This window comes from Chrysochloris asiatica, unplaced genomic scaffold (genome assembly GCF_000296735.1).
Source record: "Chrysochloris asiatica unplaced genomic scaffold, ChrAsi1.0 scaffold00304, whole genome shotgun sequence".
In the NCBI taxonomy this organism is placed as follows: domain Eukaryota; kingdom Metazoa; phylum Chordata; class Mammalia; order Afrosoricida; family Chrysochloridae; genus Chrysochloris; species Chrysochloris asiatica.
The window spans coordinates 1,045,651-1,064,128 of record NW_006408822.1 but is presented as its reverse complement, the minus strand read 5'-3'; the positions used below and the strand labels follow the sequence as shown (position 1 = coordinate 1,064,128).

Here is an 18,478-nt window from a genome sequence, read left to right as displayed (position 1 = left end):
CTCCATCACTCCACATCATCATCTCTGACTCCATTTCAGGCATCACTGCTTCTCTGGGTAGGGTCCCACTCTCTGCTCTTCTCCCTTGATGGTCCTAGAATGAAAAGTTAATCACTCCCCTCCTTGCTATAAAACATCTACCTTTACATTTCTGACCCTCACAAACAGTCCTGATAACAGTTATTCACTATTGTATCACAAGAGACCCGTCTGCATTTCAAGTCTGTTGAATGTTGTAGGGCTTAGCTTGCAGCTTCATTGCTGTTTATCCCTCACTTCCCCTTATCGGTGACAAACGTGGTCACCAATCAGAGTGCATGTCTGCTTGTATATTCCCATTGAGTTTTAGTCTTGGAAGGGGGTTTGTTCTGAGGGGACCCGACCACTTGCCTTGATGTCTCCTGGGCAAGGAACTTGCTTGTTCTTGCAGTAATCACTCGGACTGCTGTTACTGTTTTGTAATTTTCCTGTCGGTCTTTCCTGTAAGAAGTACTTTCTGTTCTTCCAGCTGCTCCCCACTGCTCTGTTGGTTTATCTTGAGCATACCTACTGTTGCCACTGTCGTCCAAGCCATTAATGCCTCTCACCTGCATTGCTGAAGTAGCCTGCAACAGGTTTTCCAGCTTCCACTCCTACTCCTTTTTAGTTACTACCTCATACAGTAGCTGGTGACCCTTTTAAAACTGTGAGTGTAGTCATGTCATTCCTTGTCTTGAAGTCCTCTTAGGGTTTCTTCTCATTGTGCTTCCAAGGCCTCTCCAGCCTCATATTGTACTGTCTGTCCTTCCTTCTGTTGCATCTTTGCCCTACTCCTAGAAGAGGGTGAGGTGACAAAAATCCTGTCTCACTTGCTGTGTCATCAGAACCTAGCACGGTACCTGAAACACAGGCTGTGTTTGGTATGTATCTTTGGATGGTTCTGTCAGTTGGTGAATCATGGGGTATGCTTCAGAGATCATGTCTTTCTTATGAAGCTTTCACATGCATATGAGATTATTGAAAACACTATGGCTTGGGTCAGGCACACCTTAGTCCTGCAACTAACATCCTTGCTCTTCAACACTTCAAAGAGGTCTTTTGTAGCACATTTGCCTAATGCAATATGTTATTTGATTTTTTGACTACTGCTTCCATAAGCATTGATTGTGGGTCCAAGTAGAATGAAATATTTGACAATTTCATTGTTTCCTCTGTTGATCATGATGTTTTTCATTGGTCTAGTGGTGATTGTAAAGATTTTCATTTTCTCTACGTTGAGGTACAATCCATACTGAAGGTTGTAGTCTTTGATCTTCATCAGTAAGTATTCCAAGTCCTCTTCACTTCCAGTAAGCAAGGTTGTGTCATCTGCATATTGCATGTTGTTAATGAGTCTTCCTCCAATCCTGTTGGCATGTTCTTCCTGTAGTTCTGCTTCTTGGATTACTTGTTCAGCATACTTCATACCATCTCGTAAATCCTAAGCACATACATTTATCAGACTTTTTTTCTCCTAAAACTCCTTACCTGTTTTCCCACCTGTAATAGTTGTGTCACATGAAGCTCGCTCTTGAGTTGAACACTGCTGAACTCTTCCCTCTTGGGTTGGTCCAGATCTTATGCATATATAAGCACCTTGGACAGTTGTCCCCATTCATCTGCCAGAGCAGGCCCTGTTTGCTTTCACTATTGACCAACATCCTATCCAGAGCTTTAGGAGGTGTTCTCTCAGTATCCCCTCTGCTCAGTCCCCAGAGATATCCTTCCAGTCTACCCCTTTTCTTCTCTTTGATGCCTCATTGCTAAAAGTAACACTTAGAATATTTAGAAGCTATTGAGGGTGGGACAGTAGTATTTCACTTTCTCATCAGAGAATAACCAATTAAGAACTCAACAAACTGCAGACCGCCCTCCCCCGCCCACTATAAACATTGCTCTCTTTCTCTAGCTCATGGTAATCTTCACAGGACTGTTCCAGTTTTAATATATGTAGTGCTGAAGTGAGCACTACATGTATTAAAACTGGAAGAGTCCAGAGAAGTTTACCATGGCTCCTGTGCAAGGATGACACACAGATTCGTGACGTGTTCCAAGGCACAAATGGAAATACATTGGTCTGTGGCATTTCCTTCATCACCACTTCAATAAGTCCTGTGTGTGTGTGTATTTAATGAGCACTTTGTCCTTTATAAAGGACACATAGGAAGCACAAGAAGAATTACTAAAATGGACTTGCTTCATGTTGGGAGTGGGAGCCTTTTTGTGTCTTTTTATATAAGTGAGGCCATACAGTATTTGTCCTTTTGTGATTGCTTCACTGTACTCCACATAGTGTCTTCCAGCTCTATCCATATTGTATCATATATCAAGACGTCATTTCTCCTACTGGTTACATATATGTATCACATTTTGTTTATCCATTCATCTGTTGAGCATTTAGGTTGTTTCCACCTTTTGGCTATTGTGAGTAGTGCTGCACTGAACAGTGATGTACAAGTCTCTGCTTTCAGGTCTTTTGGTTATGTACCTAGGAGTGGAATTGCTGGGTCATAATGGTAGTTCTCTTTATGGTATTTTGAGGAACTACCACACTGTTTTCCACAATGGTCATACCATTTTGTGTTTTCACTGGCAGCGAAAAAATTTTCCAGTTTCCCCTGGAAAATCATCAAAAACATTTGTTGTTTTCTGTTGTTTGTTTTAGTTTTATGTTAGCCATCCTAATGTGAGTTAAATAGTATCTCATTGTGGCTTTTATTTGCATTTCTGTGACAACTAATGACATTGAGTATCTTTCATGTTTTCATACAAGCTTTTCATCATGATTTTTAAAAATAGGGGTTTTTATTTTTCTGTTCCTACTTTTCTTAATTTTTCCAGATCTTTTCTAATGATCATATACTAGTTTTGTGGTTGAGGATTTTTTAAATGACTGGTAGTGTGGTATCTTATCCAAAAATACCCTAAAGGAATGGGTAGTTTAACTGTGCTTTGTTTTATATATGTCATTTATACTCTTACTCCACAAACATTAAACAAATTCACTTACCAGATACTAACTGGGAGCCTTCTATATGCCAGGCATTGTGCAAGGTACTAGGAATACAAAGAGAGAGAGAGAGAGTCCCTGTCCACAAGGAGCTCCCACTCTAGAGGGGATTAAGCCAGGTGCAAGCAAAGGTGGGCAGTACATCATCTCCTGCCTCCCTAGCAAGGACAGAAATACAAGTGCTGGCAATTTGAAAGTACCACTGCAGATTCAAGTTCCAAAGATAAGAGGGTTAAGAAGTGCTGTGTGACCAGAATTGTGATGAAGTGCTGTGGCTGAGCACTCATGTAAATGGGTTTTGTTTTTCTCAATTAAACAGTCTGACACGTAAGCAGCTATCAAGTATGGAAAGACATCAAGTGAGCAACCAAAACAAACAGATAAGCCCCACCCCCCAACACACACACAAACAAAATTAAAAGCCAAAGGCCAAACAAAAGGAACAGATACTCATTCCTTCTCCTACTTCTAGCCAGCCAACTGAGATAGGTGGTGAGAGATCCTCACCAGACCCTAGAGTGTTGTAAACTAGACTAGAAATAATCCTTAGGGTTTCTGAGATGATATTTTGGGGAGCAGGCAACTTCATCCTTCTCCTATGGAGCAACTTGTAGGTTTGAACCACCAGTCTTGTAGTTATCAGCCTAATTCCTAACCCACAGCACCACCAGGCTAGTTAGAAGACTAACTGGTATATGTGGTAGTGGGTTGAGTTTTTAAATATAGATGATTTTATGAGGATCAGAGGTTAATTAGAATGATGTTAAATAAGGCATTGATCTACCAAGTTGTCATTACCTTGGGGAAGAAATGCATCTGAGAGAGCAGTAGCTGTACTAAGAGTGGTCAGACTGCTCCTGGACAGCCCTGCCTCTACCACACAGTCATCTGAGCACCTCACCTCCCCTTCCCGCCCCCCAGGAGAAGTGTGCCCAGTACTGGCCGTCGGATGGATTGGTGTCCTATGGAGACATCACAGCGGAGCTGAAGAAAGAGGAGGAATGTGAGAGCTATACTGTCCGAGACCTTCTGGTCACTAACACCAGGGTAAGATGATAGGTGATAGATAAGGCTCCTCCCATGGGGAAAGCACCAATGTCCCTGCCTCCCTAACTCCCTTTTTCTAAAGGAGAACAAGAGCCGGCAGATCCGGCAGTTCCACTTCCACGGCTGGCCTGAAGTGGGCATCCCCAGCGACGGGAAGGGCATGATCAGCATCATTGCAGCTGTGCAGAAGCAGCAGCAGCAGTCAGGAAACCACCCCATCACCGTGCACTGCAGGTACTGCTCGCCCTGGCCCTCAGAGGGGTGGGAGAAGCAGGCACAGAGAGGGAGAGCGAGCGAGGGTGAGCCCATGAGGACAGCAGAACAGGAGTGGGATATTGACGAGCACAGGGCAGTCCGTTTTGATGACCAGAACAGGGCTGGATGGCACGAGAAGACCTTGGAGTTTGAACTCAGCCTCTTTAGTTCAAGGCAACCAAGAATGTTAAGATACTGTAGCATTTGGGATGGTGATGCTGTTCAGAAAAGAACGGCAGTGAGGAGCCCAGTGGATGATGGTGAAGGTAAGGGCCTGGCTTCCGTCCTTAAAGAAGCCCAGGGAAAGAGAAGGATGGGGGAGATTTTGAAACACAGTTTGAGAAAAAATAAATTAGACTAAAGAACATAAGGTGACGGAGAAGAGGAATTCAAAGATGTTTCCCAGCTGTAAGTTGTTGCCACTGACAGAAGTAAGAATGATGGTAAGAGAACTTACTTTAGGGGAAGAAGAAACTTTGAGGCATGTTTTTTGAGATTGGGTTTCACCATAGAAAAAAGCTTTTTGAACCATGACCTTATACTTTTATAAACCAGAAAGCCAAGCCCACTGCCTCTCGAGTCAGTCTCAACTCATAGTGATCCTGTTGGACAGAGTAGAATGCTCCTTAGGGTTTCCGAGACCACAAATATTTGGGGAGCAGACAGCTTCATCTTTCTCCTGTGGAGTGACTGGTGGGTTTGAACCACCAACCTTGCAGGTATTAGCCTAACTCCTAACCCACAGCACCACTAGGTTAGTAAGGGGGGAAAAAAAGAAAGAAGGAAGAATATATTTTAAATGTCTACCAGTTGGTTAAGGAGCTCTGGTAGCGTAGTGGTTACGAATTGGGCTGCTAACCTCAGGGTCATCAGTTCGAAACTACTAGCTGTTCCGCGGGAGAGAGATGAGGCTTTCTCGGAAACCCTGTACAGGGTTGCTATGAGTTGGAACTGACTCCATGACACATAACAACTACAACAACCAGTTTTGAAAATAGAAAGGCGAGCAGAACTTTTAGAAACATACACACTAAATGTTCTGCATATAGCCAAAATAAAAGCATTATAAGGATTGAAACATTACTTATAATATTAAAAGATTAGAAATAATCTAAACATGTATTCAGTAATGTTCCTCATACTACAGAGTTGCAAAATATTAAAGGATTCTCTTGATGTACTGGCATTAGATGTAGAAGGACACACAAGACACAGTGACATTGGTTATATCCCAGGAGGAGAGCTGGGTGACTAAAAAATGAGGTGGAGAGGAGATATTTCACTATTTAGCATTTTGGATCCTTCTGAAATTTGAACTATGCTAATATGTTAACTCTACAAAAATAAATCTTTTAAAAAATGTTTTAAAGAACAAAAAATGGCAAAGGACATCAACTAGTACAAATAGGTAGTAAAAATGAAAAGATGCTAAATTTTACTAGTAGTAGGATAAGAATGAAAATTTGGATGGATGGATTTTGCCCCACTGAATTGGCAAAATTGAAAGGATTCTTTGGCCTATCCAATAACCACTTTCTTGTACATACCATCTTTTTTATCTGTTATTAAATTTTCCCATGCTCCTCCCTCCTTTAGTCACTTTCTCTGGCAAACCCCCTGTTTTCTGGCTACCCTGCACGTACACCCATGGAGCTGACTATTTACAGGACTCATTTTAAATGCATCACCATTAAGCTCATGGATGACCCCTGCTGCTGCCCGAAGGTCCTATGTCCCCCACTCTTCTAGGCCAGGGTACACTGCAGCCCATGACCAAATCTGGCTTATATGGCCCACAAACTAAGAACTTTTTTTTTTTTTTTCCCCCAAAGAAAAGAATATCTCATGACATGTGAAAATGACATGAAATTCAAAGCTTATTGTCCATATATAAGGTCTTACTGGACTCCTGGTGTGGTACTGTAGGATCAGCACTGGACTTTGAACCATAAGGTCTGCAGTTCAAACCTACCAGTCACTCGTAGGAAACCCTATGCAGAGTCGTTATGAGTCGGAACCAAATGAATGGCATTTATCAACAAGAAGATCTTACTGGTACACCGGCAGCTCACTTGTTTGTTTACATTTGGCCATGACTACTTTCACAAGGTGGTGGCAGAGCTGAGTCGTTAGGGCAGAGACTGTGTGGTGCTCTGGTCTCTTCACACTGCTGCTTGACACATCACACATCTCATTGATGCAGTTGTAACTCCATTTTGCCTGTTTACCAACACAACCTAAAAATTCTATCTGGCCCTTTACAGAAAGAAAAGTTTGCCAACTTTTATCCTAGATGATGGTTTCACACCTCATCTTTCCTCACACTTCCAACACCTCCTCTCCCATCGTCATCTTTAACAGATGACCATGTTTTCTATTCACTACATAAGCAGAATCAATGTCTCAGCACAACCCGCCAGCTCCCTGCCCTGGTGCTGTACTCTGCCTCCCTCCTGTTGAATGGATGGGTTGTCTGTACTTCTCTCTGAAGTCAACTGTATTAGTCATCAGTTGCTGTGTAGTAGACCCACAAACTTGCATCTCAAAACAACACATAGTTATTATCTCTCGATGTCTATGGTCTGGAGTCAGTGAAATTTAGCTGGTATTCCACTTGAGGGTCTCACAAGGCCACAGTCAAGGCGTCGACCGGGGCTGCAGTTTCATCTGAGGCTCGACTCAGGAAAGATCTGCTTCCACACTGACCATGGGGTTGTTGGCAGCACTCAGTTCCTCATGGGCTGCTGGACTGAGGGTCTCCACTGAGTGAAAGTCCTGTCACCTGGACTTTCCCAACATGATTGTTTCATTCAGACTAGGAAAAGGCAGAGTCTCCTCATAAGACTAGCATAACAAATCAATCACATAAATGTAATGTAATTGTGTACATACCACCATCCTAGCCATGTTCGGGAGGGGCTCATACAAGTCTGAGCTCACACCCACCCTTCATTTACATAGTCTTGTGTCTCCTCAAGGACGTGACTTGACTATCCTGCATCATCACGCTGTAATTTCTCCTATCTTAATATAAAAGTAAGCATTGGTCCCACATTCTCCTCCAAGTGCCACCCTGTTTTCTCTGATTATCAGTAAGGCCCCTCAAAAAATCTCATCACGCTGTCTACAGATCCTCGTATCATCCTTTCTTCAGTCCATTCTAGTTAGCCATCCCCTTATGCGCTCATTCCATTGTAGCTGCCACATCAAGAGTACCTCTCACCTCCTTATAACTAACCCCAGTGATCATTTGTCAGTCCTCATCAGATTGCCCTTTGATCAGCATTAGACACAGTTGATTATTTGTTTCTCGGCAGAATATTTTCAGCTGTATTTGCAGTGTATTTTCAGAGTCCAAGTGTTTCTCACTCCCTCCACCATTGTCCATCTGTCCACTGTTACCTTTCCCAATAATTGTACTGGCTTCCTCACACCTCCCTTCCAGCTACCTGGTAGTGTGGCTGTGTGCCGTGGAGTCGGTTCCGACTCATAGCAACCCTGTGCAGGGTTTCCAAGGCTGTAAATCTTTACGGGAGCAGAAAGCCTCATCTTTCTCCCGTGGAACAGCTGGTAGTCTCAAACTACTGACCTTGCTGTTCGCAGCCCGATTTGTAACCACTATGCTACCAGAGCTCCTTTCCACCTACCTAGAACTCTTTTTTTCTCATTTCCTTTCCCTATTGTCTGGGAATACTGCTAAATCCCACAGTCCCCACCACAGAGCAGGCAGGCACTAACAAGTATCTCTTGAAGGAGTCAGCTGTTGACATTGGATAGTGTGGATAGTATCAAGGTGAGAGTCTGGATTTCTGAGATTTAGAAAGAAAAGGTCTAGAAAAGCAGCAGCCACATACCCGTGCAGAAGGGCAGGGTTTGTCGGGGAAAGGAAGGAGAGGACTAGAACTCTAACAGGAGCCCTCAGCAACTCGGCATGTACATATGTCTGTGTGTGTGTAAGGCACCCCCAGTGCCCTCACAAATGAGAGCCTTGGCAGGCTCATTGGTCCAGACAGAAGGGCAACAGAGTGCACCCACCTCCCTAGAGCTGTGCTCATACAGGGCTCCTCAGGCTGGGGGGCAGGGACACTGAGGCAGCCCCACTCAGTCACAGACACCCCCCTCTCCTCCCAGGAGCACTGAACACAGCCTGACTTACTCATCGCCGCTGCTTCTCACCTCAGCACAGTACAGTATTTGCATTTGCTCTGTTACAGCGCGGGCGCCGGAAGGACGGGGACCTTCTGTGCCCTGAGCACAGTCCTGGAGCGGGTGAAGGCAGAAGGGATTTTGGATGTTTTCCAGACCGTCAAGAGCTTGCGGCTGCAGAGGCCACACATGGTCCAGACACTGGTATGCTTCCCCACACATTTGCCCATGCTGCCCCTCGGATGTGCACAGACCACCTGCAACCCTTGCCTGTCAGGGCCAGCTCAGGGAGTAGGTACTTCTGAGGGGAGATAGTGGGAGCACAGCCCCTATCACCAGCAAGAGATGTGAGGGACCCTCTGTGAAGGTTAGCATAGGGCTCTTCACTAGTCCATGAATGGGCCCTGGGGTAGGGCAACCTAGGAGTCCAAGTGCGCTCAGGCGCGTCCTTTCTCCTTTCCTCTGTTGAGCTCAGGCTCTGTTACAGGCTCTGAGTCAACATCCTGAACCTCCATTAACCTCTGAATATGCCAGTCAGACATCCAAAAAGGGTTTCTGAACCTCATGGCATTAGAAATGTTTGAGGGAAAACAAAAGTGAATTTTAAGTGGTTTGAGAGGAGATGAGACATTGAGAGCAGGGTGTGCCCTTGCTGCAGCCGTGGTGCAGTGTGGGCCACCCTGAGTCACTACCCCAGCCTGCTGCCTGTCAGCCCAGCACACCTTTGTCTAATCTTGAAGGACCCAGGGTCTTGATGATGGTTGCAGATCGGCTCCACTCAGCCCCAAAGGGGTGCTGGCAGTCAGATCAGGGCACAGTTGGAAGTCCAAAAACAGTCAATTTCCTCTCTGTTTTCTATTTAAAAAATGGGTCGTTTAGGGACTGCAGGTGAGGCGTTCTTTTCAGTAACCCAGCTCTTTTCCTCACCTATCTCTCTCCAGGAACAGTATGAGTTCTGCTACAAGGTGGTGCAGGAGTATATTGATGCATTCTCAGATTATGCCAACTTTAAGTAAGAGGTGACGAGACCGTGGACAGAAGAATTGCCTTCTTTAATATTTTGTAATATTCTGTTTTGTTAATATACCCAAAATTGTGTATATATCTTATAACTGTTTTAGAAATTGGTACATAGGCTTCTATTACCTATTAGGTGGAGATTTTATATGTAAATGTGTTAGCACTGATGGTCATTTTTCCAATGTTTTATTGGGGAATTAAATAGTGTGATGTTTGGATTGATATCGTGAAATCCCCTGCCTGGAAATTGAGCTGGATTATTGTTTGGTTTATACATCTTTTCCCTAAAGAAGTTAAACTCAAAACCTATTCCAGGTAGCTCAGTACCAACTAAGAAAAAAGCACAAAAGTTCTCAGAGCTCTTGAGGAAAGTGGTTGTCCCAATATCCTTGTGCAGGCCTCTGTCCCTCCCTCCCACTGTACATAGCACCGCACCCCTCATTCCACCCTGGGGAATAGAGGGATCAGAGTGGTATCTCTGGCTCACACTAGGGATGATCAGCTAATAAAAGCTTTGACTCCCTAAGGAAATGTCTCTCCCTTTGTCTGGGGTGGGGCAACCATACTAGGCTGGGTTTTTCCAAGGCACAGTCCTAAGTCCCTAGCACCAAACATTCCCTCCTGCTCTTTGCTATTTCCTTGGACTCCTTTTGGTATAGTGGTCCCACCAGCCTCACTCCCTGACTGGGTTACCTGAAGCACAGGGTCACAAGAAAGAGGAGGTGGTTCCACTCAGGGACTGAAGCCAGTCTGACTCCAGTCGCTGGTGCTACAGAGCTGTCAAGAGAGATTGTCTCTCTGTCCAGAATAGGCCTTCAGATCCACCTTGATTGTGTTCAGTGGCATCCATTTCTTTTCATATTTGCCCTCCTTTCCAGGACTTTTATATGGAAGTGCCTCAGCTCCAGAGGCCAGGGTGGTGGGAGTTTAAGAGCCCGACATGTTAGACAAAAATCTAGGCTAAATGTATTTGAGAGGTCCCAAATACTCTGACTTAATAAGGTGGGTATTCATTTGCTTCTCACCCAGTTTCTTTTCATCTTGTGCCTCCGCTGTTCCTCAGAATGTTGTATTTGTCCTCGTGGTTGAAACTGGGTCACTGCTGTGTCCATACTCCCAACACAAAGTGGGGAGAGAGCATGGAGGGCAGGCAGCTTCATTTTTCAGGACCTTTGTGCATTTGAGGCAGAAGTTATACTTTTCATTTCCACTCATATCCCATTGGCCTAAATGCAGTTACATGACCTAGCTACCGCAGGTGCTACAAAATATGGTCTTTAGTTAGGGACACAGCTGGGAGGGTGGGTCTGTCCACTGCCCTCCTAGTCTCTTGTAGCAGCTCATCACAGCACTTGGGAAGTGAATAGGTCCCCATGCAGTCAGTGCAGGGCTAAGTGGGGGTGAGACTGTCAGGAGTAAGGGGTAGGACCCCCAAACTGGGGCCATGAAGCCCCCTCAGAGATCAAGGAGCTGTGGTCCTGGAGGAGGTGGGTCCTGAAGTGGACACTCAGATGAGTAAAAGGAGGGACAGGGCAAGTGGAACCGCATTGTGCAGGGGCCTTGGAGGTCTGTGAAGCTGCAAAAGACTCCTCAGCTCCATGAGGGGCACCAGGTTCTGTAGCACATAGTTGGGATGTTTGTGTGAAGGAGGGTAGTGTGCAGAGGGGCCCTGAGAGGCTTCTGTGGGGAGGTGAAAAAACTTTCAAGAGATGAGCATGAGTTACATTAGTCTTTCTGTAAGGAACAAAGGAACTCCAAGAACTCAAAACTCAGTACGTTTTTTTGTTTTGAAACAGTGGTAGATGAATTAAGCAAAGACAGAGTTAGGAATTTCTAAAGAGAGGTACCGTGTTTGGGGAGGAGATCTTGCAGACCATCCTGCTGTGCCTCTTGGAGATCAATCAAATGCAGGCAGATGGAGAAGGGCTAGTGTGGGGTCAGCACATCATTCAACAAACAAGGGAGACCATTACGAGTTGAGTTCCTGTGCTACCTCTCCTCTGGCTGATGCTGCAGAGCAGGTATATAGCCGCTGTGGCCCCGCTAGTTGTCTCCTGGAGTCCACAGTGATTGGTTGGTGGCAGGGCTAGTACTTTACCACTCTGGTTGCTAAATGAATGCCTTCAAGCAGGGCTGGCTCCTTGCTCCCTTTCTCATCCTCACCTTGCAGTGTAACCCCAGCCCTCTTCCAGCCTTTCTTACTTTGTTTTATTCATGGCACATGTGGTTGCAAGAGGCCTAACCCAGCGAGAAATCGTTTTGGCTAAAAGGAATACATATGGGAGTCACAAGGCACAATTGTGTGGGAAAGGCCTGAGTATTGGGGAGGAGGACTTATCAGAAAGGGGAGAGTACTGCCTAGGGCCTCACCCCACCCACACCCTCAGCCCTGTCTCCTGCCACTCTAAGACCTCACTTCATCACCTACTCTCTACTGAGTCTTCTGTTTCCTTCATAACTCCCCTCCCCCAGACACAACAATCTAGTTCATTTTGTAAAAAAGAACTTCCCCAGGCCTAAGTTCTTATCCTTTACGATCTGTGTAGTGGCTTTTCTGACTTTCGTCTTCACTCTGGCTGCTCCTTTGAGATCTCTGTCCTCAGAGGTGGGATGCCTAAACTCTGTATCCCCTGCTTCCTGAACTTCTCCTGTGCACTGAGCACCCAGGGCTCCCACCTCTTGTCCAGCAGTCTCTGCCCCCACATAGAGTCACCCCCACTATGCCTGTCCCTGCTCCCAGGCCGCTGGTGAACCTATCGTCCTTCTGCAGGGCCACCACTCGGGGCCCTGTCCCTCCTCTGCTTTCAGCACTGACTAGGAGTATTTCCCTGACAGGAACAAGTCCATGTCCTGGGCCTGAGCTCTAGGAGGAGCTCAGCCCAGAAACACACCCACTGCCCTCAAGTGGATTCAGACTCAGGGACACTACAGGACAGAGTAGAGCTGCTCCTAGAGTTTCCAAAGCTGTAAATCTTTACAGGAGCAGACAGCCTCATTGTTCTCCTGCAGAGCAGTTGGTGGGTTTGAACCAACGACCTTGCAGTTAGCAGCTCAGTGCTCAACCCACTGTACCATTAGGGCTCCTTAGGAAGTGCTCAGTGGTAAACAAATGACTCCGCTCTGCCCAGAGAGATGCAAAGATGAATTCCAGAGTTTACAATCTGGATAAAGCACAGGACCACAAGTTCAGTTTAAACCACAGGTCAGCAGTTCAAACTCACCAGTCACTCCTCAGAAACCTTAGTTGCTCTGGTGTGGGTTTTATTTTGTTGTTTTCTTGTGGGGTTTTTGATTTTTTCTTCAGAAAAAGTTATAATCAAACTATAAAAAAAAATAAAAGTGCCCCCATTCCTCTTTTAAAGCAAATGTCAGAGACTTTGAATAAGGCATTTCTGTGAAGCCAAACTAGAATTTAGCTAGTTTATTGAACTCAGAGTCATATTTACTAAACAAAGCAAATGTCCCAGAAATCATTTGATTGACCCATACAGATAATAACAAAGTCTGTGTTTCCCAAAACAGTTTAACTGAACATACAATCCATACAAATATTTAGAGTCTGAAATTCAATGTGCCTGCCCTGCTGAGAGCCCCCCAGTACCTGGGACTGATAGTGGCCAGTTTGCCGAGCTCCTATGTGACTCAGTGATTTTCACCACCACAGTGGAAAGTCTGACCCTGGGGCTCACATTGACTGTTCAGCCCAGGTCTGGAGATTGGCTATTAACCCTGTAAACAGGCCTCTGACCCCAGAAGCTGGGGCTTGCGGTACACAGCTGAGCCTGTGACGCAGACTGGGAGGTGGGGGCTAGGACCTTTTCAGGCAACTGTCTTGCATCCACATGTGGTCCCAGGGTGAGCTCCGAACAGAGGGGGCTGGAGCCTGGAGTGGCAGAAGTACCCCTTCCCTTTGCTGGTAGTACCAGAGACTGCACTGCCCCCTCGGCTGCCACATACACACACCCTCTCTCTCTCTTGTAGGCAAGTACTACCCACCCAAATCTGCCCCACCTGGAAGGGCATAGCCCTCATGTCCAGGTGTGTTAGTGATAATTTAACACCCAGTCCAAACCCTTAGCCAGAGTGGGGGTGGGGTGGGGGGTTTCACAGCCTCTTCTCCCAGATCACTTATGGGGCTTCTGAGCTCCCCATTCCCTGGACCCCACTTTTCCATTTGGGGTGCCTGGGACTGGGTGGGAGTCTAAATCCCCTAGCATTGCCCCTCCAGGCCACCAGTTCCACTTTAAGCCAAAGAGCTTCAAGCTTCTAGATCAAGAGCTAGAGGGTGCAGCCCAGGAAGTGGGAAGATGAGGTTTAGCACAGGACATCCAGGGACTTGAGGCCTCTGGGAAGGTAGAGCTGCATTTGCCTAGTGACCCCAGGGCAAGACTGCCTGGTGTGTGCTAGGGGGCTTGATACTGAGGGAGGGAGCTGACTGGTGAGGTGCCTTACTCCATCTTTCAAGACGTCACTGGCATCTGGGCTGGTGGGGACAGGGGCGGAGCCTCCTTACCAATAAATCCCAGGACTGTCTGCCGGGGGTCCCTGCTGCCTGAGGAGCCTCCTTGTCTACACTCTTCCTTGGTGAGTGAGGGGGCTGCCCTCCCCTAGGCCTGGAGCTGCTGAATCAAGTCTAGCCTGGGTGTTTGGGGACACAATGCCTCTCTCCCCCTTCCCAAGCCCCTTCAGTGAAGATCATCCCAGAGAAGCTTTTCATCCTTCCTCTCCCCCACAACTCCACCATCCAGACCTTTCCCTACTGCCCCAGCATGGGAGGGACAAGGGGTAAGAACACATACCCTACCACCACCACATATGCCATGTCCCCAGCTGCTGCCACAGAGAAATAAGCAGAGGGTCTCTCAGCACCAGGTGAGAACTCTGTACAGCCTGAAGTCTGTTCTAACCCTCCTTCCCATTCTGGAGCTCCTAGATGGACAGAGGGGTGGGCTGGACCACATGTAGGGTCCTCAGAACTGGCAATGTTTAGGTAGCTTCTGTTACTCCAGCCCTCTGGGAAGGTTGGTTCCCTGGAGCATCCTCCTCTGTGACCTGCTCAGGGAGTCCTCAGGGCCCAAACCCCTGCAGGCTTGAAGTGAGCTGTCAAAGGGGAACCTAGAGGAAAAGAAATGGGGAGTATATGTGGGGAGCCAGACTCGAGTACTGTTCACTGTCCACGGAGGAGCAGCCCTGCATGGCCAACCACAGGCTAGACCTCCTCCTGTTGCTGCTGCTGCTGACCACCTACCCTGGACCCATGAAGGCTCAACACTGGTCCCATGGCTGGTACCCTGGAGGGAAGCGAGCCTCTATCTCCCCCTGGGGCCTCCAGCAGGCCCCTGGAGTCCCAGGTGGGTGACAGGCCAACTCAGCCTGAAGGGGAGAAAGTGATTAAGAAGTGTTGGCTGAAGCCCTCCACCTACCCTGAGCCTGGGGTGGGCTGGGGGACTGGCAGCTGCTCAGGCTCCCTTCTGAGGAAGAGTTCCTGGGCACTGCATCCAGACAGCCCAGGCCAGACTGTCCACAGCCTCCCCAGTGATACCCTGACTCCACCTGAAGACAGTGTGCCCTGGGAGGGCAGTGCAGTGCCCCAGCGGCCCCTCCGTGGGAAGCAGCGCCTGGTGCAAACCTTGGTGAGTAGGGTGAGAGGCCTCCAGCATTCAAGCCCAGCCACTGGTCACCGCGGCAAAAGGCTGGGGGAAATGAGACACCACTGGGATACCCCTGCCGCAGCCACCCTGTTTCTGTCCTTGCTGCACACAACTACCCCGGGAGAATTCTAAGCCATGTTTGATACGATACTTCGTTAAAAGAGAAGATCTATCGTTGAAGATAAAAGCAGTAGCTGCACATGCAGGCACTGAAATGAGGGTCCAACGGTACATAGACTATAGGGCTCTAGGAATGACTTGCAGGCTGTAGAGCTCTCCAAGACCATAGCCGAGAACTGACACTTCCCACAAAGGTGTGTACAGATGCCTTGGGTGGTGGTGGTTATATGCCGTGGAGTCAGACTCACAGCTACCCTGTACAGGGTTTCCGAGGCTGTAAATTACGTGAGCCTAAAGCCTCATCTTTGTCCCGCGAAAACAGCTGGTAGTTTCGATGAGGTTAGCAGATTCGTAACCATTACGCTATCAGAGCTCCGTGACAGGTGTTTTACTATTCTGCCAACCAAACCTTTAAAAAAAAAAAGAGCACCGGGGTAGTACAATAAATAAGAGGTTGTTGTTAAGTGCCGTCGAGTCAGTTCCGACCCATAGCGACCCTGTACAGGGCTTCCGAGGGTGTAAATCTTTACAGGAGTAGAAAGCCTCATCTTTCTCCCGCGGTGCGGCTGGTAATTTCGAATCGCTGACCTTAAGGTTCGCAGCCCTATTCGTAACCACTACGCTGAGAAAGTGGTAAATTCCCATAGGGCAAAGCTGCATCGCCTAGGTCGGTGTGAGCTCTGATTTTTACGTATCAGAATGTTTGTGGTGGGCAACGCAACTCCCCACGCTGAGTCCTCAAGGTCTCCCCAGGACGAGTCCTTCGGACCCATAAAGCAGGGCGACCCGTGGCTCCGGGAGGTAGGGAGAGCTCGGCGGGCGGAGGAATGACCGGCCCTCTTCCTCCGCAGACGGGACTCCGAGCGCCGCGCCCCGCCCCGCCCGCCCTTCAATAAAGATGTGAGGTCCCCGAGCTGTGGCCTTGACTTCTCGCCTTCGTCCCACTCTTTGTCAATCCCCTCCCAGGACCCTACCCCGCGTGTGGGCTGGGGGGCGGGACAGGGCCTGCAGGGAAGATTCAGCCCGAGGGCGGCAGAGTCGCCGCTCCGGCTGCACAGCCCGAAAGGGCTGGAGAAGGCGGCAGCGGGACAACGCCACATTCGCGCGGTCTCTTGGGAAAAGGGTGGGAAGGCGGGGCCCGGGGACTGCGCGTCCCATGCTGCCCCGCGGCTCCTTCCGGGTCACGGTGATGCCACGGCGGCGTGCTGGATGCAGTGAGCCAATTTGGTCATGCTGCGCACGCTGAGCGACCTGGCAGCGCGGCCCCCGTGTCGGGCCCCAGCCCTGCTCTTGGTTCCCGCGCGCGGTCGCAAGACTCGTCATGACCCGCCGGCCAAGTCCAAGGTTGGGCGCGTGGCCACCTCGCCCACCGTAGATCCTGTGGAGCTCTTCGTGGTGACCGAGCGTTATCGGGAGTACCGCCAGACCGTGCGCGCCCTCAGGTGGGTGACGGGAGGTGGGGTGGGTATGGGCGCCAGGAGGGTGCCGACTGTAGGCGCGTCTCCCCTTAGGCTGGAGTTTGTAGCTGAGGTGCACAGGAAGCTGCGCGAGGCCCGAGTCGGGGTTCTGGCCGAGCGCAGAGCCCAGGAAAAGGCCGCTGAGCACCGGGAGCTGATGGCCTGGAACCAAGCGGAGAACCAGCGGCTGCACGAGCTGCGGTAAGTGGCCGAGTCGGGCTGGGCCGCCAAGCCACTGCCGGGAGACCCAAGCACGCTCAGGCTCGGCCTCTCACCTCCCATAGGACAGCGAGGCTGCGGCAGAAAGCGCGGGAGCAGGAGCGGCGGCGGGCGGAGGAGCAGGCCCGCCAGGCCCTAGAGGAGCAGGCCTGGGTGCAGCTCAAGGAGCGGGAAGTGCTGCAGCTGCAGGTGCGCAGCGTTTCGGGGTTGGGGCGTAGGGGACAAGTGTCCTTACAGCGGCGGGGGGGTGGGGCACTGGCGTGAGCACACCCCAAACCAGCGGGAGAGACCCAAGAAGTCCACAAGGAGTTTGGTATCTTGCCTTACAGGTGATAAAGTCATGAAAAAGTGAAATAATCTGGGCTGGGCTTGAAAGGTGTTAAGATTTAAAATCATGGTGACCACTTAAGAGTAATACCATAAGAACGGATGAGGCTTAATTAATACCCAAAACCACTCCTGTAGTGTCAGTTCTGACTTACAGAGACTTTTAGGTAGAATTTCTGAGACTATAAAAACAGCCTCATTCTTGTCCTGCCCACTGGCTGGTAGGTTTGAACCACTGAATTTGCAGTTAGCCGTTCAACGCCTAATCCACAGCCCAATTATCATATAGTGGTTCTGGTGTGGCGCTGTGGATCAGCACTGGACTTCAAACCACAAATTCGGCAATTCAAACACAACAACTGCTCCTCGGAAACCCTCTACACAACTGACTCCCTGAAGTAAGCAGCAACTACTCTGTTTTATGACCACTGCAATCTTGGTTCAGCATGTAGTGGTAATAAAAGTACTAAAGTAATAAAATTTTGTCTAAGAGAAATTAAGAGGTGACCAGGCAGCAGTGAGGGACTGGTTTCACCCCGCAGGCATGAGATTAATAACCACTAGTGCTTGGGTTTGGGCTGAGGTGTCTGCACAATGGTTGTCCAAGAAGGGGAGCATGGCAAGGCTACCTAAGGACATTGTTCTAGAAGGTCAGTCGGACACTCACAGAGGACCTGGACTCCATGAGACCCTTCTCCAAGAAGAGCTGGAGTCTCTACATCAGTGGCATTGACTGAAGGCCAGTAGGCCCCATGGCTAGGCCCGCACGTCCTATAGCGCTGCCATTCATCTGTCTTCTCTCCCAATAGGAGGAGGCAAAAAATTTCATCACACGAGAGAATCTGGAGGTGCGGGTGGAAGAAGCTTTGGATTCACCAAAGAGCTACAACTGGGCTGTTACCAGAGAGGGACTGGTGGTCAGGCCACAGCACAAGGGCTCCTAAGGGGCCCAGTAATGACATAACCCTTCTGAGGACCATGTGAGTGGGGAGAGTCAGAGAGTTGGGCCTGCTCTGGGATAAACTAGTGGATGCCTCATTTGAGGAAGCCTCACCTGGTGCAATTGAACCTTCGCACTGGCCTCTGCAGCCACCATGTGCTCAGAAACTCCCAAATACGAGGCCCTAATTGTGCCCTCAGCAGCAGTCTTCATTCAGCACAGCCCCTACTCTAGAGTGGTTTCCTTCTCACTGAGGAGCTGGCTGGGT

The 18,478-nt window shown here is 48.6% G+C and overlaps 3 protein-coding genes across 4 annotated transcripts in view; all 3 read left to right on the top strand.

Annotated features, from left to right (window-relative positions):
* Positions 1-9,737, top strand: part of PTPRA (protein tyrosine phosphatase, receptor type, A) — a 125,244-nt gene extending 115,507 nt beyond the window's left edge. Inside the window, exons 19-22 of one of the 2 annotated variants that reach the window (XM_006874835.1) lie at positions 3,950-4,075; positions 4,158-4,309; positions 8,545-8,680; positions 9,418-9,737. In XM_006874835.1, coding sequence (XP_006874897.1) covers positions 3,950-4,075; positions 4,158-4,309; positions 8,545-8,680; positions 9,418-9,492 — 489 coding nt within the window. In that variant the 3' untranslated portion in view covers positions 9,493-9,737. The remainder of the gene's footprint in view (positions 1-3,949; positions 4,076-4,157; positions 4,310-8,544; positions 8,681-9,417) is intronic. The other variant, XM_006874836.1, reaches the window with a different exon arrangement.
* Positions 9,738-14,690: 4,953 nt separating this feature from the next.
* On the top strand, positions 14,691-16,485 carry GNRH2 (gonadotropin-releasing hormone 2). The gene is made up of 3 exons (XM_006874857.1): positions 14,691-14,847; positions 14,999-15,129; positions 16,234-16,485. The coding sequence occupies exons 1-3, from the start codon at positions 14,691-14,693 to the stop codon at positions 16,483-16,485; spliced, it is 540 nt and encodes a 179-aa protein (XP_006874919.1).
* A 12-nt stretch (positions 16,486-16,497) lies between these two features.
* MRPS26 (mitochondrial ribosomal protein S26) lies at positions 16,498-18,214 on the top strand. The gene is made up of 4 exons (XM_006874834.1): positions 16,498-16,709; positions 16,779-16,925; positions 17,009-17,132; positions 18,080-18,214. The coding sequence occupies exons 1-4, from the start codon at positions 16,498-16,500 to the stop codon at positions 18,212-18,214; spliced, it is 618 nt and encodes a 205-aa protein (XP_006874896.1).
* The last annotated feature ends 264 nt before the right edge of the window (positions 18,215-18,478 follow it).

Excerpts from the sequence above, each read along its gene's own strand:
- GNRH2 (XM_006874857.1), top strand. The coding sequence starts at position 14,691 with ATGGCCAACCACAGGCTAGACCTCCTCCTGTTGCTGCTGCTGCTGACC. Across the intron at positions 14,848-14,998 it reads GCAGGCCCCTGGAGTCCCAG|ACAGCCCAGGCCAGACTGTC; the intron begins GTGGGTGACAGG and ends CACTGCATCCAG. Across the intron at positions 15,130-16,233 it reads AGCGCCTGGTGCAAACCTTG|GACCCTACCCCGCGTGTGGG; the intron begins GTGAGTAGGGTG and ends ATCCCCTCCCAG.
- MRPS26 (XM_006874834.1), top strand. The coding sequence starts at position 16,498 with ATGCTGCGCACGCTGAGCGACCTGGCAGCGCGGCCCCCGTGTCGGGCC. Across the intron at positions 16,710-16,778 it reads CAGACCGTGCGCGCCCTCAG|GCTGGAGTTTGTAGCTGAGG; the intron begins GTGGGTGACGGG and ends GTCTCCCCTTAG. Across the intron at positions 16,926-17,008 it reads CAGCGGCTGCACGAGCTGCG|GACAGCGAGGCTGCGGCAGA; the intron begins GTAAGTGGCCGA and ends CACCTCCCATAG.